Source organism: Oncorhynchus keta, chromosome 1, assembly GCF_023373465.1.
Source record: "Oncorhynchus keta strain PuntledgeMale-10-30-2019 chromosome 1, Oket_V2, whole genome shotgun sequence".
Lineage (NCBI taxonomy): Eukaryota > Metazoa > Chordata > Actinopteri > Salmoniformes > Salmonidae > Oncorhynchus > Oncorhynchus keta.
Window position 1 is genome coordinate 26,748,769 of NC_068421.1, and position 25,409 is coordinate 26,774,177.

Sequence of the window (25,409 nt, forward strand, 5' to 3'; positions counted from 1 at the left end):
ATACTATTTACGAGATCATTTTCATCAATAATAGCCACTGTGGTCTATATCCCCCCTCAAGCCGATACCACGACGGCCCTCAAAGAACTTCGCTGGACTTTATACAAATTGAAAACCATATATCCTGAGGCTGCATTTATTGAAAATGGAAATTTTAACAAAGCAAATTTGAGGAAAAGGCTCCTGAAATTCTATCAACATATTGATTGTTTTACTCGCGCTGCTAAAACTCTCGACCATTGTTATACTACCTTCCAGAATGCATATAAGGCCCTTTCCGCCCTCCATTAAAACCTACCCCAACCAGAAACCGCAGCTAGATGGGAGCATTCACACAAAACTGAAAGCGTGAAGCACCGCATTTAACCAGGGCAAGAAAACTGGGAATATGGAAGAATACTAACAGTGTAGTTATTCCCTCCACAAAGGAATCAAGCAGGCTAAACGTCGGTATAGGGACAAAGTTGAGTCCCAGTATGTGGCAGGGTCTACAAACAATTACGGATTATAAAAGGAAAACCAGCCACATCGCGGCCACCGGCATCTTGCTTCTGGACAGGCTGAACATCTTCTTCACACGCTTTGAGGATAATACAGTGCCACCGACACGGCCGCGGTACCAAGGACTGTGGGCTCTCCTTCTCGTGAGTAAGTAATTTAAGCGCGTTAACCCTCGCAGGGCTGCCGACCCAGATGGTATCCCTAGCCGCATCCTCAGAGCATGCGCAGCAGACCAGCTGGCTGTTATTTTTACAGATATATTCAATCTCTCCCTATCCCAGTCTGTTGTCCCCACATGCTTCAAGATGACTACCATTGTCCCTGTACCTAAAAAAGCAAAGGTTGTTGAACTAAATGACTTTCGCCCAGTAGCACTCACTTCTGTCATCATGAAGTGCTTTGAGAGGCTAGGCAAGGATCATATCACCTCCACCTTACCTGCCACAATAGACCCACATAAATTTGCTTACCTCACCAATAGATCCACAGACGATGCAATCACCACCACACTGCACACTGCCCTGTCCTATCTGGACAAGAGGCATACCTATGTAAGAATGCTGTTCATTGACTATAGCTCAGCATTCAACACCATAGTACCCTCCAAGCTCATCATCAAGTTCGAGGCCCTGGGTCTGAACTCCGCCCTGTGCAACTGTGTCCTGGACTTCATGATGGGTAGCCCCCAGGTGTTGAATGTAGGAAACAACACCTCCTCGCTGATCCTCAACACTGGTGCCCCACAAGGGTGGGTGCTCAGCCCCCTCCTGTACTCCCTGTTCACCCATGACTGTGTGGCCAAGCACGCCTCCAACTTAGTCATCAAATTTGCAGACGACACAACAGTAGTAGGCTTGATTACCAACAATGAGGAGACAGCCTACAGGGAGGAGGGCAGGGCTCTGGGAGTGTGGTGCCAGGAAATAACCTCTCACTCAACATCAACAAAACTAAAGAGATGATTGTGGACTTCAGGAAACAGCAGAGGGAGCACCCCCCTACCCACATCGATGGGACCGGAGTGGAGAAGGTGGAAAGCTTCAAGTTCCTCGGGTTACACATCACTGACAAACTGAAATGGTCCACCCACACAGACAGTGTGGTGAAGAAAGCGCTGTCTCTTAGTCCAATGCCGCTCTGACATATATGTGTATATATTCTGAATCCATTCCTTACTTAGATTTACGTGTATTTTGGGTATATGTTGTGAAACTGTTAGATATCACTTAGATATTACTGCACTGTCGGAGCTAGAAGCACAAGCATTTCACTCCACCCGCAATAGCATCTGCTAAACACGTGTATGTGACCAATACATTTCATTTGAACATAGCCCCTTGGTTAAACATATAGAGAAAAGGACTATGTGTTCAGACAGTCTAACTATAAAGTAAAATATATATATATATTTTCTCTCATCTATGTTAGTAAAAGATTGTCAAAATGTCAAGTGGTTCAAGTTGAGCTTTCCCTTTTGCCTAGAAAGGTTAGGCAAAGCACTCGTCTCTGTTAACAAATGAATATTCTACACAGACTACCAAAGGTTAGCTTAACCTTTCTCTGATGTTCTACAGTGTGTAAGGACGGCTATTTTACCTCTTCAATCAATAAAGCATTGGAGGAAACAGCAAATCACATTTGACACAAGACTAGAGGTGCAGGTTTCTCTTCTTTCATGTTACACAACACTACAGCAAAAGTTACTTTTCCCTGGAGGTGATTCTATTACATTCCAGGAGACGTATTGTAAAGTGAATCTCTAAATCTGGACTGCCAGGTATTTGAACTATATACAGAATTGATGATCTAATTCATTCATATACGGTACAGTGCCTTCAGAAACTATTCATACCCCTTGACTTATTCCACATTTTGTTACAGCCTGAACTAAAAAAATACAGTGCCTTGCGAAAGTATTCGGCCCCCTTGAACTTTGCGACCTTTTGCCACATTTCAGGCTTCAAACATAAAGATATAAAACTGTATTTTTTTGTGAAGAATCAACAACAAGTGGGACACAATCATGAAGTGGAACGACATTTATTGGATATTTCAAACTTTTTTAACAAATCAAAAACTGAAAAATTGGGCGTGCAAAATTATTCAGCCCCCTTAAGTTAATACTTTGTAGCTCCACCTTTTGCTGCGATTACTGCTGTAATTCGCTTGGGGTATGTCTCTGTCAGTTTTGCACATCAAGAGACTGACATTTTTTCCCATTCCTCCTTGCAAAACAGCTCGAGCTCAGTGAGGTTGGATGGAGAGCATTTGTGAACTTTGACTTGGCCATTCTAACACCTGGATATGTTTATTTTGTAACCATTCCATTGTAGATTTTGCTTTAAGTTTTGGATCATTGTCTTGTTGGAAGACAAATCTCCGTCCCAGTCTCAGGTCTTTTGCAGACTCCATCAGGTTTTCTTCCAGAATGGTCCTGTATTTGGCTCCATCCATCTTCCCATCAATTTTAACCATCTTCCCTGTCCCTGCTGAAGAAAAGCAGGCCCAAACCATGATGCTTCCACCACCATGTTTGACAGTGGGGATGGTGTGTTCATGGTGATGAGCTGTGTTGCTTTTACGCCAAACGTAACGTTTTGCATTGTTGCCAAAAAGTTCCATTTTGGTTTCATCTGACCAGAGCACCTTCTTCCACATGTTTGGTGTGTCTCCCAGGTGGCTTGTGGCAAACTTTAGACAACACTTTTTATGGATATCTTTAAGAAATGGCTTTCTTCTTGCCACTTCCATAAAGGCAAGATTTGTGCAATATACGACTGATTGTTGTCCTATGGACAGAGTCTTCCACCTCAGCTGTAGATCTCTGCAGTTCATCCAGAGTGATCATGGGCCTCTTAGCTGCATCTGTGATCAGTCTTCTCCTTGTATGAGCTGAAAGTTTAGAGGGACGGCCAGGTCTTGGTAGATTTGCAGTGGTCTGAAACTCCTTCCATTTCAATATTATCGCTTGCACAGTGCTCCTTGGGATGTTTAAAGCTTGGGAAATCTTTTTGTATCCAAATCCGGCTTTAAACTTCTTCACAACAGTATCTCGGACCTGCCTGGTGTGTTCCTTGTTCTTCATGATGCTCTCTGCGCTTTTAACGGACCTCTGAGACTATCACAGTGCAGGTGCATTTATACGGAGACTTGATTACACACAGGTGGATTGTATTTATCATCATTAGTCATTTAGGTCAACATTGGATCATTCAAAGATCCTCACTGAACGTCTGGAGAGAGTTTGCTGCACTGAAAGTAAAGGGGCTGAATAATTTTGCACGCCCAATTTTTCAGTTTTTGATTTGTTAAAAAAGTTTGAAATATCCAATAAATGTCGTTCCACTTCATGATTGTGTCCCACTTGTTGTTGATTCTTCACAAAAAAATAGTTTTATATCTTTATGTTTGAAACCTGAAATGTGGCAAAAGGTCGCAAAGTTCAAGGGGGCCGAATACTTTCGCAAGGCACTGTATATTAAAAATCTCATTCATCTAACCACAATACCCCATAATTACAAAGTGAAAACATGTTTTTAGAAAATTAAATACAGAAATATCTCACTTACATACAGTTGAAGTTGGAAGTTTACATACACTTAGGTTGGAGTCATCAAAACTTGTTTTTCAACCACTCCACAAATTTCTTGTTAACAAAGTATAGTTTTGGCAAGTCGGTTAGGACATCTACTTCGTGCATGACACAAGTAATTTTTCCAACAATTGTTTACAGACAGATTATTTCACTTATCACAATTCCAGTTGGTCAGAAGTTTAAATACACAAAGTTTACTGTGCCTTTAAACAATTTGAGTCAACTGGAGGTGTACCTGTAGATGTATTTCAAGGCCTACCTTCAAACTCAGTGCCTCCTTGCTTGACATCATGGGAAAAGCAGAAGAAATTAGCCAAGACCTCCACAAGTCTGGTTCATCCTTGGGAGCAATTTCCACATGCCTGAAGGGACCATGTTCATCTGTACAAACAATAGTACGCAAGTATAAACACCATGGGACCACGCAGCCGGGTAGCCTAGTGGTTAGAGCGTTGGACTAGTAACCGGAAGGTTGCAAGTTCAAACCCCTGAGCTGACAAGGTACAAATCTGTCGTTCTGCCCCTGAACAGGCAGTTAACCCACTGTTCCTAGGCCGTCATTGAAAATAAGAATTTGTTCTTAACTGACTTGCCTGGTTAAATAAAGGTAAAATAAAATAAAAATAAATACCGCTCAGGAAGGAGAAGCGTTCTGTCTCCTAGAGATGAATGTACTTTGGCGCGAAAAGTACTAATCAATCCCAGAACAACAGCAAAGGACCTTGTGAAGATGCTGAAGGAAACAGATACAAAAGTATCTATAGCCACAGTAAAACAAGTCCTATATCCTCTGGTCTGATGAAACAAAAATAAAACTATTTGGCCATAATGACCATCAATATGTTTGGAGGAAAAAGGGAGATGCTTGCAAGCCGAAGAACACCATGCCATCCGTGAATCACGGGGGTGGCAGCATCATGTTGTGCAGGTTCTTTGCTGCAGGAGGGACTGGTGCACTTCACAACATAGATGGCATCATGAGGGAGGGAAATTATGTGGATCTATTGAAGCAACATCTCAAGACATCAGTCAGGAAGTTAAAGCTTGGTCGCAAATGGGTCTTCCAAATGGACAATGACCCCAAGCATACTTCCAAAGTTGTGGCAAAATGGTTTAAGGACAACAAAGTCAAGTTATTGGAGTGGCCATCACAAAGCCCTGACCTCAATCCCATAGAACATTTGTGGGCAGAACTGAAAAAGCATGTGCGAGCAAGGAGGCCTACAAACCTGACTCAGTTACACCAGCTCTGTCAGGAGGAATGGGCCAAAATTCACCCAACTTATTGTGGGAAGCTTGTGGAAGGCTACCCGAAACGTTTGACCCAAGTTAAACAATTTAAAGGCAATGCTACCAAATACTAATTGAGTGTATGTAAACTTCTGAGCCACTGGGAACATGATGAAAGAAATAAAAGCTGAAATTTCACATTCTTAAAATAAAGTGGTGATCCTAACTGACCTAAGACAGGACATTTTTACGAGAATTAAATGTCAGGAATTGTGAAAAACTGAGTTTAAATGTATTTGGCAAAGGTGTATGTAAACTTCCGACTTCAACTGTAATTATTTACACCCCTGAATCAATACTTTGTAGAAGCACCTTTGCTGGCGATTACAGAGTTGAGTCGTCTTGGGTATGTCTATATCAGCTTTGCACAGATTTTCTCAAGCTTTGTTAAGTTAGAAAGCGAGCAGCTGTGAACAGAAATCATTAAGTCTTTCCATAGATTTACAATGGGATTCAAGTTTGGGATTTAGCTGAACTCGAGGACTTTCACATTCTTGTTCTGAAGCCCTTCCAACATTGCTTTGGCTGTATACTTGGGAACATTGTCCTGTTGGAACGTACATTTTCGCCCCAGTCTAAAGTCGTTTGCACTCTAAAGCACCATTCATTGTTCCCTTTACACTTACTGCCGATGAAAAGCATTCCCATAGCAAGATACTGCCACCACCATGCTTCACGGTAGGGATGGTGTTAGACAGGCGATGAGCTATGCCTGGTTTTCTCCAGACATATCACTTTGCATTCAGGCCAAAGAGTTACATTTTTGTCTTATCAGATCACAGAATCCTTGGCCTTATGATCCCAGAGTCTTTCATGTGCCCTTTTGCAAACTCATAGCAGTCTATCATGTGCCTTTTTCTCAGAAGTCCATCACTTCCATCTAGCCACTCTCCCATAAAGCCCAGATTGGTGAAGTGCTGTAGAGACTGGCAGGTTCTACCATTTCAGCCCAGGGAACTTTGTAGTTCTGTGAGAGTTCTTGGTCACCAAGATCCTAATTTTCCCGGTTGCTCAGTTTGGTCGGACGGCCAGCTCTAGGCAGAGTCTGGGTAGTTCCATATTTTTTCCATTTCCCAATGATGGAGACCACTGTGCTCTAGAAATTGTTTTATATATGCCTCATCACAATTCTATCTCGGAGATCTACAGACAGTTCCTTGGACATCATGGTATAGTTTCTGCTTTGGCATTCACTGTCAACTGTGCAACCTTATATAGACAGGTGTGTTTCTTTCTAAATCATGTCCAAACAATTTAATTGGCCAAAGGTGGACTCCATCTCAAGATGATCAAAGGAAATTGGATGCACCTGAGCTCAATTTGAGGTGCCATAGCAAAGGGGTGTGAATATGTATGTAAAGTTGATATTTCTGTATTTAATTTTCAATGAATTTGCAAAAAATTAATGAATTAAAAGTGTGTCACTTTATCATTATGGGGATTTTTTATAGATGTGTGGCATCTATTTATAGATGTGTGGAATTCTATTTGGAATTCAGGCTGTAACACAACAACATGTGGAATAAGTCAAAGAGTTTGTATACTTTCTGAGGCACTGTATCCCTTATCTCTGTGATAGACCTCATAGGGACTACGAGAGTCAATATCATTCTATTTCCAGGTCATGCCTGTTTCACTTCCGGGTCACTCACATAGCACTTCCAGGTATCTCTGTGCCCGGAGGTCCTTCACGGCTGGGTGGTCGATGATGCAGCTGACTGGCTCTCCGTCGTCCTCCTTGGACACAGTGAGTCTCAGTCGACTGGTGACCGTGAACATCCTGTCATAGGTCTCATCCACCGTCATCTCGCCTAGGAACCAAAGTCTATAGAGATGTCTCAACTCACAACAGACTATCATACAGAGCATGGGGTTACTGAGTCAGCTTAAAACAATGTGACTACCATCACCTGGTTATTCACATGGACACAACTAACATCTACTGCAACGGATGTATCCTATTTCACACTGCACAATTTTTGCAGTCAAGCTAAAAAACAAGGTAACTTTGACCACCCTTTACACCTTCAAATCATTACATTTACTTAAGCCTACTTGATGTGGTTTTAGAACCCACAGATTCTCATTGAGTCCAACGTGAGGTAGGGACGATGTGGTTGTGGTTTGTTAACGAGTGTGTGTCTATGCAGCATCCTGGATGCTGAGTGGGGTTCTGTTCTGTTGTGTTCAGGCTAACCCCTACAGTAATCAGCTGCCCTCCAGGCTCCTACATGTGTCTGGCTGTCAGAGGGGCATTCGTTTAGAGAGCATTATAATGCCACAGGGCCAGCGCATTAGCAGCAGTGCTGAGTGTGATGGTTTACTTGCACTTAATGAAGTGAGGAAATAATTACAGGGCCTTCTGTGACCTGCAGCACACTTCCATCTCCGCCAGCCGACCAGCCAGTCACAGGGGGGCACGCTTAGGGCTCAGAGAAGGCATCACACTGCTGCTCCAATACACACTGACCACATACACTAACATGCACATTGCTATAGCTTTTAACCCAATTACACTTACATAGGGAAACATCCTGAGAGATAGGCGTTGAAAAACAACCTTAGAGAAAGTTTTTTTCTAGTGGTTTTGCTCTGCAGATATACAGTAAAAATCGTAGCAGAACAAACATGGATTAGGCCCCTGTTTTTAATCGTTGACAATTCTCTAAGTATATCACCAATTTGTGACTTAGATCTCAATGTGGGCACAGACGCCAATTCAACATCTATTCCAAGTTGGTTCAACATAATTTCATTGAAATGACATGGAAACAGCGATGATTCAACCAGTGTGTGCCCAGTGGGGAGCTAATGAATTGCTTATGAGAAGTGAGCTGTGTTTCCAGAGGTGCTAAAGGACGTGACTTCCTGGTCCGTCCACGTCCTCCTCTGCCAGTCTGGATTAGCCCCTGTTCAACATGGTGGCATTTCACTAATCTAACGAGCCTGTCTGCTTGCCTGCCTGTCTAACGTACCCACACCACACCAGCCCAGCCTTCCCCAGAGGGCCTGACATCTCATAAACACAAATTGACTTCCACTTCTCTAACACTGGAGGCGCAGATGGCATTTAGCTGATATTCGCTCCTTCTAAATATTTCATCCTCTCAACAAGCCAAATGTGTCCTCTCTATTCTAATACATACATGTATATCATTTGACAACAGAGATATTCAGTCCTTATGTAAACAGGACTAGGCTGTGAAATGAATTCTCCCTCGTGCTGTAGTGTATGGATAGGCTGAATAATAGATGAGTCTTCTTGATCATATGTGAGGCAATAAGGCACCACACCATAGTACCATACACTACTGCACCTCTCTCCAGGAGCCTACAGTGAACTTGAGGCATTCAAATAAAGTACTTTCATAAAAGGACTTAGCAATTAAAGGTAATAAGTGAGGTTCAAGGCTTTCAAACCGTTGAATCAGAAGTCTGATCAACCAAAAGACAACATGTGATCAACAGAAACAAACGTGTTGCTGGTGTGTGAGTTGCGGTCCTTCAGCAGCAGCTAACACATTCTCTCAGTAGGCGGGGCTGTGACCAGATTTACAGGCTGTTGCTGGGCGGATTCCTCAGAGAGAGTGTTGATTCCACATCAACTCCCTGGTGTCTGGCGATGACACAAGTTTATGAGTGTATTAAAGCAGTAAAGACACTGGGTGCCTCAGTGATGTACTATAGGGATGTACTTTAGCCTACACACTGTTCTGTTACAGCTAGGCTGCTGGCTGGGCGATGGGGGAGGCTGTAGTGAGTGGATGGTGAACAGTTGGGAGTTCATTTGAAGCCACTTATCTGGTCACTGGAAAAGGCCCACTACAAGTTCAGCCCAGCACTAAAATGCTCTGCTTCTTTGGTAACTGTTGTAATGTGGCTTTTGCTGAGGAGACAGTTCGCCAGCGCAGTGCTTTATGAATAGGTCATACTCAAAGTCAACACTATACCTCGTTCAGTTGAACAACTGAAATACTCATATCCATACTCACTCTTTAGTCCTTGAACAGATCAGTAGATATAGCATATTGTTACGAGTGTGAAACCAAGTCCTGAATGTAAAAGGAGCATTTGCAGTTTGCAGTAGGCTGCTGTGGAGAGTTAAAGCTGCCTGGCTGGGGTTATATCTGAATGATATCTGAGGGAAAGATATTCCTCTGACCTGTCAGCTCCTGCTCTCCTTTCATCCATCTGATGGAGGCGGCAGGCTTGCTGCCCATGGCTGTACAGGTGAGCTCTGTCTCGTTCCCCTCACTGACCACATCCTCTCGGGAATCGATGATTGGACTGCCTGGTGGGACTGACAGACAAACAGCAAGAGCCTCAGATATATATGTACAGACGGACCCACATACAGTATACACAGACGCACACACACATGTTTGTGTGTGCACAAAGGAATGCACACAAAACTTTCATTGTAAATAAGAATTTGTTCTAGACTGACTTGCCTAGTTAAATAAAGGTTAAATAAAATAAATACAATTTTAATTAAAAATTCAAATAAAATAATGTACTGTTTCACTCTGCTATAGGCTATAATGTCCTGTTCCACTATGCTATAGGCTATAATGTCCTGTTCCACTATGTTATAGGCTATAATGTCCTGTTCCACTATGCTATAAGCTATAATGTCCTGTTCCACTATGCTGTAGGCTATAATGTCCTGTTCCACTATGCTATAAACAATAATGTCCTGTTCCCCTATGCTATAAGCTATACTGTCCTGTTCCACTATGCTATAGGCTATAATGGCCTGTTCCACTATGCTATAGTCTATAATGTCCTGTTCCACTATGCTATAGGCTATAATGTCCTGTTCCACTATGCTATAGGCTATAATGTCCTGTTCCACTATGCTATAGGCTATAATGTCCTGTTCCACTATGCTATAGGCTATAATGTCCTGTTCCACTATGCTATAGGCTATAATGTCCTGTTCCACTATGCTATAGGCTATAATGGCCTGTTCCACTATGCTATAGTCTATAATGTCCTGTTCCACTATGCTATAGGCTATAATGTCCTGTTCCACTATGCTATAGGCTATAATGTCCTGTTCCACTATGCTATATGCCATAGGCTACAATTTCCCCTTACATAATCAAATCATATATAGTAGCATGACCAATGAATACAAGCGAAGCATGTCCAACCTTGATTACTTATTCCGCTGTATCTCACATAGGGAAACCAGCCTGAGACACTTGTGGAAAACTCAGAAAGATGTGTCACGTCAAGAGCTCCTAAAAATCACCTGTAGTTCTCACTTTTTGCTATTAGATTTCATTTCTAAAAGCAGAGTAATTACTTTGAAGTGTACTTAATTCCTTTTCAATCCCCTAGGATGTCGGCAAGTATAATACAGCTGTAGTATTAGTGTAATTTCACGCCGTAGCTCCATTGTTTGTCACAAATGACTCTCAATAGGGAACTACTTAGAGCATCCAAGTTAACATTCAGTAGGATTCACACACTCAACAGTCAGTCATCAAAGCCAGTCTGAGATAGATATATTCTGTTATCCATAGCAGCATCTGTTCCTATTCATTACCATGCTATTGAGCACTGTAAGTGCCTAATTGGCTGACAGTGGGACAGTGGGACTCAATATAACAAGATTAATTAAGAAAATACATAAATTCAAATAATTGTATATTCACCGTTTATATAGGATGTATGAGAGTGTGGTAGAAAGCAATGTCTAAGTTATGAATTTGGCACCATGTAATGTGCATACATAACATGTTGTGTTCATACATAGTGTCGTGTGTGTGTACGTTACTTGTGTATACATGCAGGCGTACACTCATGCATGTGAGTTTAGGCATGTGTGTGTAAACCTACCCAGCACAGTGACGTCTGCGTAGGCCTCCTGAGGAGGGTCTGTGTAGAGCTGGCACACATAGCGTCCCTCATCTGAGAGAGACACGTTGGACAGAGACACCCGCAGTTCATTGTCGGAGAAATTCACCAGCTGGAACCGGCTGTCCTTCAGGGCTGAGGAGAAACAGATACCAGACAGACAGTTAGGACTGGGAGACACACACACACGTGTGTGTTTGTGGTATGTGTGCGTGTGCGTGTCTGTGAGAGAGAGAAACAGAATGAGAGAGAAACAGAGAGAGAGAGAAACAGAAAGAGAAACAGAAACAAAGAGAAACAGAGAGAGTGAATCAAAAGAGAGAGAAACAAAAGAGAGACAGAGAGAGAAACAGAAAGAGAGAGAAACAGAGAGAGAAACAGGAAGAGAGAAAGAGAGAGAAACAGAAAGAGAGAAACAGAGAGAAACAGAGAGAGAGAAAGAAAGAGAGTGAACATAGAGAGAAACAAAGAGAGAGAAACAGAGAGAGAGAAACAGAGATAGAGAGAGAAACAGAACGAGAGCGAGAGGGAACAAACAGAGAGAACAGAGAGACATACTGAAATAGTACAGTAAAAGTATTTGGTCTGTATTCATATAGCTAGTAGTTATGCTGACAAAAGCCTCCTAAATGGTAAAAAGCCTCAGCATTTTACAACCCAGGTCTCTAAAAAGAAAAGTGAGTTTCAGAATGATTCATAAAAGTTGATTTATAAACAGTTTAATCTCTCCAGTCTACAGAGCACTCCCTGGGCAGGACAATAGGAGAAGTGCCCATGAAGATCTCACATATTCTGGAAAAGGAGAAGTACTGTAACATACATTATGTATTCAATCACAATAACTTGAGGTCCATACTAAATAAAAAAGTAGCTGTTTTGAACAAAAATCTGTAGTTTGGACTGGCGTGCCATATAAGTGTGGTGTTACTCGAGTTAGCTTTGAGTGTGGCAACCTAGCTTAACATCCTACATCTTACATTTAGCGACATCTTTTTCCACGTCAGTTAACCCCCCACTTGAACACTGTTTTACATAAATAACCCCAGATGGTTCTTTGGAGGATGTAATGATGTTTTGACCTACCCATTCCTTATCAGGTCTTCTATTAGCGCAGAGCTAAAGAACTCAATCTATTCAGCCTATCTTTAAAACATGGGGAGTGTTCGTTCCTGTCAGAGCTCCATGTCAGGCAGCATCTTGATCATTACAGAGGCCTTTGAGCATCTTCCTATATGAGACCTCATTCCCAATCCTGTCTCATAATTTGAGGAGTCTTTGGAAGTCTCTCCTCAAAGGATAGCGATGAGCCTTGGCATAGCTTTGAGAGTCAAAGGCCTTGCTAGGGAGGAATTAGCTGGCATGAAGCAGTTTGTTCATTGACAGGTGATTACTCAAGTGTGTTGAGATTATAAAGAGGCTGTGGCCAACATCAGGGTTGCACTGTAAAACAACAAAAAATACAATCAATAAGTAAAGTTGGATCATTGCCCACTACATCAGGTGTAATGTACTTTAACCCTACCTACATGTACATATTACCTCAATTACCTAGACAACCGGTGCCCCCGCACATTGACTCTGTACCGGTACCCCCTGTATATAGCCTCGCTATTGTTATTTTATTGCTACTGTTAAATGATTTGTTACTTTTATCTTCTATTTTTTTTACTTAACTATTTTTTATTTAATATGATTAAAGCATTGTTGGTTAAGGGCTTGTATAAGCTCTACTAGACCTGTTGTATTCGGGCATCATGTGACAAATACAATTTGATTCAATTTGATTTGATGTACTGTATGTGAGCTATAAAGGTTGAATTGATGATGACATCCATAAAGTTGGTTTGTTTCCTCGATCCCTAATTATTGGAGCACTAGGCCAAAAATATAAAGCATCAGCAAAAGCCTTGACATTGGGTCTCTAGCGTCAGGTTCAGGAACAGTGTTACTGTGTTAGTATTGCTGGAATAGTAACTTCCCAGGTGGTTGACAGTGAGTGGACTTGATAGCTCTTTTGAGCAACTCTATGGTATTTAAACCAAAAGAAGCAGACGGAGAAAGCTAGTGCATTTGTAGATTTGATGGGGGATGTGTAGCCCTACGGTAAATGTTGGGTATTATTGTCCTGGTAGAGTGTTTTGTGTAAGTGTCTGTTTCTGTTTGTGTCTGTTGTTTTGCCTGTGTGACTGTGTGTCATGGTTGTTTTCCTTCTCATACACAAAGGGCTGACTCTGTAGAGAGAGGCCTGGTAACAGGTAACAATGCCACTAATCAGAGTGTGGTCACCACAGAACACACCCTTCTGGGAGCCCAGCCCAGAATAGACCTGCTGCCCTGGGATTTACCAGGCTCCACTGCGGGTGTAATGTTCAACCGGGAGCAGCAGTTAGATATGATCAGAGCTCTGACTCATATCTGATACTAACTCCAGCCAATTTACTGATACCCAACTGTTTCTGTAATTACACTTGACAATTGCACTTCAGCCATTTTCCTTGCTGCCAGTGTGAGTTGGTTTTAAAATGGGATAAGTGGTAAAATGACAAACTGTTAAAGATGCTGTGTGGAATATGTGACTAAATAGAGAAAAGATGTGAGACCAGAGCTCTTTCAAACACAGATTTTATAGATCACACACCATTCTATTTGTGTTGCATTCAAGGCTGTCACGGGTGTCATTGTGTTATCTTTATCTGAATCTCTCCTTTAACGCGGTAAAACACATCAATTACATTAGCAATACAAACATGACAGAGATGTACATTCAGCCTTCTGTAATGTTCTGCCATACAGTGGAAAATTAGAACACCAATCTGGATACCACTCAGACTTGTGAAATCATTTTGGATGGAGATGAAATATGAAAGCAAGAAGAAGTGTTTCTCATATCACCTTGAAGTTTGGCTCCATTCCAAGACACAAAGGACACAAGACACTCTAGGTTGAACCTAGAGGAAGCCATATGCTCATGCATAAACATTGTCCTAATCTTAGATTCTCTTTAGATTCCTAATCTAAGAGATTATCTGCATGAACAAAATGATGAATAAATCAACTCAATGGCCAATTAAAGGCAGTTAACCCACTGTTCCTAGGCCATCATTGAAAATAAGAATTTGTTCTTAACTGACTTGCCTCGTTAAATAAAGGTAAAAATAAAATGTTAAAACATTTAAAAACTGCCAAAATATAGGAAACACTAGAGTAAATGACGGATATGAAGTGAAAGCATGGGGTGCTTCCATACAGGACGATCCAGACACTTGTAGAATATATGCCAAGGTACAATGAAGCTGTTCTGGTGGCTAATGGTGGCCCAATGCCCTATTTAAACACTTTATGATGGTGTTTCCTTTATTTTTGGCAGTTACATGCAGCAGCAGGCTACATGGAAAATTGAACAACAGCTCGATAGGGCAATGGCTTGAGTCGAGCAAAAGGGAATATAATATTGAGGATAAAGTTCAGAACTACACAATTTCACGTTTACAACATCTAAAGACCGGCATCACTATACTGAGAGCTTTGCCGTATCTAAAAGGATGTAGTTGGGTGTTTTTGAAGAATTTGTTGATGTTTTCCCAAGATCCTTATACTGCACAATGAGGATGAGGAAGTAATTTTCTGTTTGGGGTAAGTCTCTCAAAAACATGTGAAATCATAAAATAGTTGTCTGGAACCTTCTATAACATGCCATTACATACAATTTCAGATTTGTTTGTGAAAAGGAAACATCTCCTTTAACTGCCAATATGCCAACATTCCATTCAAACAATGCAGTCATTCCACAGCCATACACTGGCACCAATCAGTTGATAATAGGATTTAGACAAGCTGTAAATGCAACAAGTACTAGAATTGTATAACATAATAGCACTCACAGCTTTTCAAGTAAAACAAATCTGAGACATTTATGATCTGTTTACATATATTTTAGAGGCTATTTATGCAGAAAATTGATATAAAACCTGAATAAACTTTATTTATAATTATATGACAATAATAATTCCATTACACAATTTCTGATACATCACATGCCTTACTTGCATTTTCCGCAATAAGTAAAAGCAGGAAATGCACACCTACTGTATGCCTCTACTTCCATTAATTCCAAATAGACCGTTTTTTGGATTTATCACTGACCAAGATGGCTGCCATTTTTGCCCCATTATGGAACTTTGAGGGTTTATGACATAACCCCTCTAATAATTTAATAGGATCTCTATGAGAAGCACTTACGTCTGACGTCTCTGAAGTAGATGGTCTGTCTGTTGGGGTTAAGGAGCTGGATGACTGAGTCATCATTGTTCTTCACCCTGCAGCTGATGGTCGCCATCTCCCCCTCGATCACTGACACATTATCAGTCCCCAGGTTTTGACCTTCAACTGGACACAGACAGATGGACAAGAGGAGGAGGACAACACATTAAAGGTCTAGAATTACTGCCATTCAGATTTTTTTTCATTGTGTAATGTTAATAATTTGGGTATTGAGACACACAAAAAAGCATTGGCACAATAACAGACCACGGATTTGAACAGCATAATACTTCAGCACACCCACAGAGACATGAACACAGCCTGACTGCTATAGACATATGTTGGCTGTACTTGCAGCCACACTCCTAATCCTCCTAATACAGTAGAAGGGCCTAGAATAATAGCGCCGAAGGAGATGGCTGCTATTTTACGATCCTGTAACCAATTGTGCTATTGTGGCCTTTCACGTTATTTGTAAGTTATTTTGTACATAATGTTTCCACCACCGAGTCTTATGCCCGATAATAGCTTCTAGTGTAACAATTGTTTTCGGAAGGATTGGACCAATGTGCAGCGTGGAAGGTGTTATTTAATGTGAACCAGCAACAAAACAATAAAGAGTAACAAAACGAACGTGCAGCTTTGTAGTGCAAAAAGGCTACAATACAAAAACAATATCCCACACACAATAGGTGGAAAAAAGGCTGCCTAAATATAATCCCCAATCAGAGACAACGATAGACAGCTGACTCTGACTCGGAACCATACTAGGCCAACCTAGAAACGAAAAACTAGAATGCCCATCCTAGTCACACCCTGACCTAACCAAATAGAGAAATAAAAGGATCTCTAAGGTCAGGGCGTGACATCTAGATATCAGGACAGTGATTTAGGTCCCGTGGAGCACTGGAGGAATACCTTTTTCTTCAACGAGTCGGATGGGAAGGATTTACTTCAGACGCCTGACAAGGCCCTCATCCCAATCATTTGCAGGAGAAAGAGACGAAGGTACCGTGGACGAATATCTACCTTTACCATCGGTCTTATTAGCCAACATACAATCAGTCGATAATAAAATAAACAAACTACGATCATGTATATCCTACCAACGGGACATTAAAAACTGTAATATCTTATGTTTCACCGAGTCATGGCTGAACAACAACATGAATAACATGCAGCTCGCGGGTTTTACACTTTTTCGTCAAGATAGAACAGCGGCCGCTGGTAAGAAAAGGGGTGGCGGTCTATGCATATTTGTAAACAACAACTGTTGCATGAAATCTAAGGAATTCTCTAGGTTTTGCTCGCCTGAGGTAGAGTATCTGTCACACCCTGATCTGGTTCACCTGTCTTTGTGATGGTCTCCACCCACATCCAAGTGTCACCTGTTTTCTCCATTAGTCCCCGGTGTATTTATCCCTGTGTTTCTTGTCTCTCTGTGCCAGTTCGTCTTGTTTTGCCAAGTCAACCAGCGTATTTCCTAGCTCCTATTTTTCCCTGTCTCAGTTTTTTCCTTACCCTCCTGGTTTTGACCCTTGCCTGTCCTGACGCCTAATCCACCTGTCTGACCACTCTGCCTGTTCTGACCTCAAGCCTGTCTATCCCCTTGTACTGTTTGGACTCTGACCTGATCACTGAACCCCTGCCTGTCCTGACCTCGAGCCTGACTATCGCCTGGTACTGTTTGGACTCTGTCCCCGACCTGCCTTCTGCCAACCCCTTTTGTTGTAATAAATATCGGAGCTCAACCATCTGCCTCCTGTGTCTGCATTTGGGTCTCGCCTTGTGCCCTTATAGTAGTGGTGTAACGCACCATAGTTGATCCGTGATTCGTACGGATCACCCCCCATGGTTCGGGACACACATGGGAACCACGGATCAATTGCAAAGTTTAACCATCATAGTGTGAAATATAGTTTTACTGCCACTGTTGCTTTTAAAAGTAATAATTCCCTAAATCTCGATGCAGAGCTGCAGTGAAAAGAGGTGTGTACTGGTCACGTGAACGGGGAGTGTTGAATCCCAACGAATCAATCCTGGATGCTCACGTTGCAAAAAGCAAAGAAGAAAAATAGCAGTGACAGCCATGGCTAGTGGGAGTAGCTGAAGAACTGGAAAAGCCTCCCGCCTCATTTAAGTCTCATGTATCGGAGTATTTTGGCTTCCCTGTCAAATATGATGACGAAAGAAGGGTGGTGGACAACACCATTACGTTGTGTAGGCATTGTGCCACAAGAAAGCCGTATGATCATGGAAATACATTGTTCATGACCACACATTAAAGCGTCATCACCCTGGTGTGTCAGTGACGGGAGCCAACTCAGCCAAGAGACAACAACTTCTCAAAGCCGTATATAAGCAGCCATTTGCTGCAGAATCAGCCTGGGTTAAAGCCATCACCAAATCTATTGGGATGTTTAACGCTGCGGAGATGAGGCCATACTCTGTTGTGGAAAACAAAGGGTTTAAAACTATGGTGAAAGTGCTTGAGCCAGGCTACGAAATCCCGTCAAAAGATCAAATATGTTGACAAATTATCCAAGGCATCCTCTGTTGCCCTCACCACAGACGGGTGGACCCTCCAGGGCAATGGAAAGATCTGTGACTGTGACTGCTCACTACACCACAGAGGAGTGGAAGATGCTAAGTCCGGCGCTACAGACACGCCCCCGCTTTGAGAGTCACACAGGCACAAATCTGGCACAGGTACTGCTAGGAGCAGTAGCAAAGTGGAAGCTAGATAGGCCCAATAGCAATATCCCAACCACCACATATAATGCCAAGACCCAAGTAAATGCAGTGATATAAGCTGGACTGGGGCCACAGATAGCTTGCTTTGTACATGTGATCAATGTGCATCCTAAAGGGGAATCTCAGTGAACAAGATGGACCGTCTCCTTGGGAGGATCAGGAAGGTGGTTTCCTTTTTCCACCGAAGGACAACAGCCGCTCATGTGCTTAAGACCAAGCAAGAAATGCTACAGCTACCGACCCACAAGCTCATACACAATGTCACAACAAGATGGAACTCCACTTGAGATGTTGGAGCACTATCTTGAGCAGCAGGCAGCTGTATACTCTGCACTGACAGATCCTGAAAAATAAAGACATCATCACCTTGGCTGATGATGATGTGAAAGTGGCAGAGGAGGTCCTCCAGGTGCTCAAACCCCTCAAAACGGTTACAACCCTATTGAGCACTGAAACTGCACCGTCTGTGTCCATGATCCTCTGAAAACAAGGATTCTACAACCATGGCCCCAAGTGAGGAAGACAGCACCATCACTAGAGATATCAAGGCTGCCATTAGAGAGGACCTGAAGCCCCTAATATACAGGACTACCCTCATAAATCTACTGCACTATATCCAAGGTTCAAGTCCCTGTCTCACCTAGACCCTGTCCTACACCAGAGGACATACAGTGATCTCACCACTGAGATTGTGGCCACTGAAGAGGTAAAAAAAATACAAAATAAGAGTGAATTACTTAAATAATAAATATAGTGCAGTCTAATCTTAGTCTATGCTATTGCTATTATCATCCATTTTTTATTTGGAATAATAATAATGGATTTTTATTACATGTTATTGCCACAATTACAGTCCCTGACTGAGTCTATAATACCAACATGTTTCAAACAGACCAACATAGTCCCTGTGCCCAAGAAGACTAAGGTGACCTGCCTAAATGACTACTGACCCGTAGCACTCACATCTGTAGCCATGAAGTGCCTTGAAAGGCTGGTCATGGCTCACATCAACACCATTATCCCAGAAACCCTAAACCCACTCCAATTTGCATACTGCCCCAACAGATCCACAGATGATGCAATCTCTATTGCACTCAACACTGCCCTTCCCACCTGGACAAAAGGAACACCTATGTGAGAATGCTATTCATTGACTACAGCTCAGCATTCAACACCATAGTGCTCTCAAAGCTCATCACTAAGCTAAGGACCCTGGGAAGAAACACCTCCCTCTGCAACTGGATCCTGGACTTCCTGACAGACCGCCCCCAGGTGGTAAGGGTAGGTAACAACACAACCGCCATGCTGATCCTTAACAAGGGGACCCCTCAAGGGTGCGTGCTCAGTCCCCTCCTGTACTCACTGTTCACTCATGACTGCATGGCACTACTCCAACACCCAGTGTTGCAGTGTCTACATACTCATCTCATATGTATATACTGTACTCGATACCATCTACTGTATGCTGCTCTGTACCATCACTCATTCATATATCCTTATGTACATATTCTTTATCCCCTTACACTGTGTATAAGACAGTCGTTTTGGAATTGTTAGTTAGATTACTTGTTGGTCATCACTGCATTGTCGGAACTAGAAGCACAAGCATTTCGCTACACTCGCATTAACATCTGCTAACCATGTGTATGTGACAAATAAAATTTGATTTGATGATTTGATTTGATTTGAGTGGTAGGCCTGATCACCAACAACGATGAGACAGCCTATAGGGAGGTTGTCAGAGACCTGGCCGTGTGGTGCCAGGACAACAACCTCTCCGTCAACATAATCAAGACAAAGGAGATGATTGTGGACTACAGGAAAAGGAGGACCGAGCACTCCCCCATTCTCATCGATGGAGCTGCAGTGGAGCAGGTTGAGTTCAAGTTCCTTGAGTTCAAGTTCCAAGTTCCTTGGTGTCCATATCACCATCAAACTATCATGGTCCAAACACACTAAGACAGTCGTGAAGAGGGCATGACAAAGCCTAAATGTTTGGCATGGGTCCTCAGATCCTTAAAAGGTTCTACAGCTGCACCATCGAGAGCATCCTGACTGGTTGCATCACTGTCTGGTATGGCAACGGCTCAGCCTCTGTCCGCAAGCCACTACAGAGGGTAGTGCGTACGGCCCAGTACATCACTGGGGCCAAGCTTCCCGCCACCCAGAACCTCTATACCAGGCGGTGTCAGAGGAAGACCCAAAAATTGTCAAAGACGCCAGCCACCCTAGTCATAGACTGTTCTCTCTGCTACCGCACGGCAAGCGGTACCGGAGCACCAAGTTATCACTTTAACTCTACCCACATGTACATATTACCTCAAATACCTCGGCTAACTGGTGCATTGACTCTGTACTGGTACCCCCTGTATATAGCCTCGCTATTGTTATTTTACTGCTGCTGTTTAATTATTTGTTACTTTTATTTTCAATTTTTCTACTTATCTATATTTACCTAACACATTTTTATTTTTAACTTCTTAAAGCATTGTTGGTTAAGGACTTGTAAGTAAGCACCTGTTGTATTCGGCGCATGTGACAAATCAAATTTGATTGGATGTGATTTGCACTGGTTGACGTTATTGATCTCTCAGTTCAGAGTGGGTCCTGTGACTCTCTGCCAGATGGGCTGTAAGCACTACCTCTCACACACAAAGAGAAAGAAGGAGAGTTAGAGAGAAAAAGAGAGAAGGAGAGAGAGGGAGAGAGACAGACGGATCTGAATTATAGCTCTCCATCTGAGAGAAAAGGAGAAGAAAGGAGACAGGGAAGGACGGAGAGACACAGAAGGAAAGGGGGGTAGTGGAAGAGAGGGAAGAGAGGGAAGGTGGCAGAGAGAGAGAGGTGAAAGAGAGAGAGAGACTGAAAGAGAGAGAGAGAGACAGACAGACAGAGTTGAATTACAGCTCTCCATCTGAGTCTATGAGCACTGGGCTTTATTCTCCATCTCTTAGGAACAACAGCCTTGTCACCCACCGAGTCAGCCACTGAGTCAGCCACCGAGTCAGCCACTGAGTCAGCCACCGAGTCACCCACTGAGTCAGCCACTGAGTCACCCACTGACTCACCCACCGAGTCACCCACTGAGTCCACCACCACTGAGTCCACCACTGAGTCCACCACTGAGTCCACCACTGAGTCCACCACTGAGTCCACCACTGAGTCCACCACTGAGTCAGCATTGAGTCACCCACTGAGTCCACTACTGAGTCACCCACTGAGTCAGCCACTGAGTCACCCACTGAGTCAGCCACTGAGTCAGCCACCGAGTCACCCACTGAGTCAGCAAGTGATTGAGTATTGCCACATCTGTGCCTACCTGGTCATGTCCTCATCATTAAAGCCAGAAACCAAGCATCCATTTGGTTTGTTTTCAGCCTTCCAGGTGGGGGAGGGGATACATCAAAAGTCACCTTGTGCTATCCGGCAGGAGCCAAAAGGCATAAGAAGAAGAATGGAGAATGCTTTTAAATGTCTCGGATTAGCACCAGGAGAGGAACAAGACTCCCAGCAACAGCCTGAAGAAAACATCCAAAGCACATTTGCATGCCTGAGTCGTCAGACACCTCCAAACCGGGCTGACATTTACAAAGTGGAAAAAAGCCCCTGCGTTTTCAGATAGTGATAATGGGAATAGACAGCCAAACTAACAGGATTCAAATGAGCTGAGAGAATGCAGCGAGCAGCAAGACATGAACCTCCTGTGGATAAATATACCTCAGACCTGTCTGTAGCAATGAACTTTTCATTTCATTCCACATCACAGATATTGGTTCATCAAGCACACACACAACACAGGATGGTGATGACTGAAAATGGACATTGATATTGATGTTGATATTGATATTGGCCTACAGGGAGGAGGTGAGGGCCCTCAGAGTGTGGTGTCAGGAAAATAACCTCACACTCAACGCCAACAAAAACAAAGGAGATGATTGTGGACTTCAGGAAACAGCAGAGTGAGCACCCCCCTATCCACATCGATGGGACAGTAGTGGAGAGGGTAGTAAGTTTTAAGTTCCTCGGCGTACACATCACGGACAAACTGAATTGGTCCACCCACACAGACAGCGTCGTGAAGAAGGCGCAGCGCCTCTTCAACCTCAGGAGGCTGAAGAAATTTGGCTTGTCACCAAAAGTACTCACAAACTTCTATCGATGCACAATCGAGAGCATCCTGTCGGGCTGTATCACCGCCTGGTATGGCAACTGCTCCACCCACAACCGTAAGGCTCTCCAGAGGATAGTGAGGTCTGCACAACGCCTCACCGGGAGCAAACTATCTGCCCTCCAGGACACCTACACCACCCGATGTCACAGGAAGGCCATAAAGATCATCAAGGACAACAACCACCCGAGCCACTGCCTGTTCACCCCGCTATCATCCAGAAAGCGAGGTGAGTACAGGTGCATCAAAGCTTGACCGAGAGACTGAAAAACAGCTTCTATCTCAAGGCCGTCAGACTGTTAAACAGTCACCACTAACCTTGAGTGGCTGCTGCCAACACACTGACTCAACTCCAGCCACTTTAATAATGGGAATTGATGGAAATTGATGTAAAATATATCCCTAGCCACTTTAAACAATGCTACTTAATATAATGTTTACATACCCTACATTACTCATATGTACTGTATATGTATATACTGTACTCTATATCATCTACTGCATCTTTATGTAATACATGTATCACTAGTCACTTTAAACTATGCCACTTTGTTTACATACCCTACATTACTCATCTCATATGTACATACTGTACTCGATACCATCTACTGCATCTTGCCTATGCCGTTCTGTTCCATCACTCATTCATATTTCTTTATGTACATATTCTTTATCCCTTTACACTTGTGTGTATAAGGTAGTAGTTTTGGAATTGTTAATTTAGATTATTCGTTGGTTATTACTGCATTGTCGGAACTAGAAGCACAAGCATTTCGCTACACTCGCATTAACATTTGCTAACCATGTGTATGTAACAAATACATTTGATTTGATTTTGATTTGATTTGATTTTGATTTGACCAGAGTACAGTACATTCTGTACTAAATGGGTAGTATCTTGAGGTATGTGAGTGTTATCCTATTGTAAGGAAATCATTTTTTTCTACTCCATGGAAGTGTCCTGTTTTTAAACTGTCTTAATTGAGTATCTGTGATGTTTTAGGAATCCGTATTTGTTTTATTATTAGAAGCCTCTGTTTTCAACTACCTCTGAAGTGTGAATGTATAGTGGACTACTAGAGCATAGCGAAATACTCTAAAGGCGAATTGGTCCATAATTAACTCATTATAACACAATCAAATTCTTGTTTATTAAGTGTGCTCCAATGTTGGAATGTGGAAGTGTGTAATTAATTTGAGTGTGTCTGACTGAAACCCGAAAGGCTGCTCTGACATACTTATAGTAAGTAGGCCTACCCCAGCAGCGGAGCCCAAAACCGTTTCAAGTGTTGTTTTTAGTAATCTAGCAGGCAGTCAAAACAGCAACACGAAGAAGCCTCAAAGAAAGGTTATTCTGTTCCCAATCTGTTGGACTGAGAGGAAAGGGACTGCTAGAGAAAATATCCATAAATCAAATCAAATGTATTTATACAGCCCTTCTTCCATCAGCTGATATCTCAAAGTGCTGTACAGAAACCCAGCCTAAAACCTCAAACAGCAAGCAATGCAGGTGTAGAAGCACCTCAGCAGCCCTTAGCAGGGTTGGGTCCTCTCCAATATCCATGGCTCATCTCCAATTCAAAACACAAATAAATAACGGCACTGTGATTAGTAATCCCATCAGAGGGAAAACAGGCCACTTTGCGGAACATGGAGGGTTTTTTGCAATTCTAGTAAACATTTTCAATTGCCTCAGCATCCTGGTCATGATTCGGTGCAAATGAGGAGAGGCAGTCATTAATTTCTGGTGGCGGGAGGGGTAGGCGGGAGGAGAGAGAGATATGTGGTGCAGACAACTGGCTGATAAATTCACCCTCATTCTAGCAGCTGTCTCAGAGTGCAAAGCGCCAGTATTGCCACACATGGCTGTCCTCCTGTTCCTACGTCAGAACACACTGAATGACACAGTCAAAGATAATTAATTACAGGGCCTTCAGAGGTCTGTGAACTCAAATGCCGGGATGTTACAGCAGCGGCCTGAGATGGGCCCCATCAACAAGCAGCTCATAACGCAAGACACAGAGAAGAAACTCTGCCGCTAACATTTAGTAGTTGGGGGTTGAAATCAAGAAATATAATCTAAGTTCCTCTCTTCATTCCTTCCAAGAAGTTAGGAAAGGGCACCATTTGATTCAAATTCCTTTTTTATTTGAACTTCTCTCTTTTTATTTTCTCACAGAAAGACATGAAAGGGGCGGTGGAAAGCAGGACAGCGCCAGGCCCCTGATTCCGCTCCCCTGAGTCACCGATGTCTGGAGCGGCCCTGTCCTTTTCAAAGAGGAACCAGTCATTAAGAATGAAAATAGCTCTCTTTCTCACACTCCCATTCAATGCCTTATGAGCTACATACATGTCCAGCTCGGTCATTAAGCCCTGCTCTCTAAGAAGGGAAGCTCTTTCAAGGACATCTGTGAGTAAAAAGCAATCATATCATTGGGCATTATTAGTGATTCACTGTTTCAAGGCTCCTCTGCATTGTAGCAGGGCTTCTAAAGTTTTAGGCCTTCTAATGTAATCTCTTTTATCTCTGAAGACAATCTCTCACTCAAGTTTCATCATGTTTCTGATTTGATGTCAGATGTCTGATGCTGCTTTGACAAGGCTTTGACTGAATAAAGATGTACAGAGACGTTTCCCCTCGGAAAAGCATCTCTCCTGTACTCTATTATCTTATGCAGATTATGCCATGTTCACTGCAGATCAATGTTGGGGACTGCTCAATCTCATGTCCCACTGTACTGGCAGGTTAGAGGCTCTTTGTGCTCGTTGTGTCTTCTGTAGTGTGACAGAGAGACTAGGGGAGCTTCTAGCCTATAGTGGTGGTAGACATGGGCTTTCACAATACAGAATGTTTAGCTTTGGTTTAGTGTAGGCTACCATAGTCACTTTGTACAGTACATACCAGTCATGGGTCAACCAATAGAACACTAGACATAGACAAAATTAGAATGCACAAACAGTAAACATAGTGACAGT

At 42.7% G+C, this 25,409-nt stretch overlaps 1 protein-coding gene across 5 annotated transcripts in view; it reads right to left on the reverse strand.

The window, feature by feature from the left end:
* Positions 1-25,409, reverse strand: part of LOC118360300 (cell adhesion molecule 1-like) — a 166,733-nt gene that overhangs the window by 19,464 nt on the left and 121,860 nt on the right. For 4 of the 5 annotated variants that reach the window (XM_035739617.2, XM_035739721.2, XM_035739666.2 and 1 more), the window contains 4 exons: positions 15,491-15,637; positions 11,234-11,386; positions 9,549-9,686; positions 7,039-7,197 (listed from right to left, as the gene is read on the reverse strand). In XM_035739617.2, coding sequence (XP_035595510.1) covers positions 7,039-7,197; positions 9,549-9,686; positions 11,234-11,386; positions 15,491-15,637 — 597 coding nt within the window. The remainder of the gene's footprint in view (positions 1-7,038; positions 7,198-9,548; positions 9,687-11,233; positions 11,387-15,490; positions 15,638-25,409) is intronic. The other variant, XM_035739840.2, reaches the window with a different exon arrangement.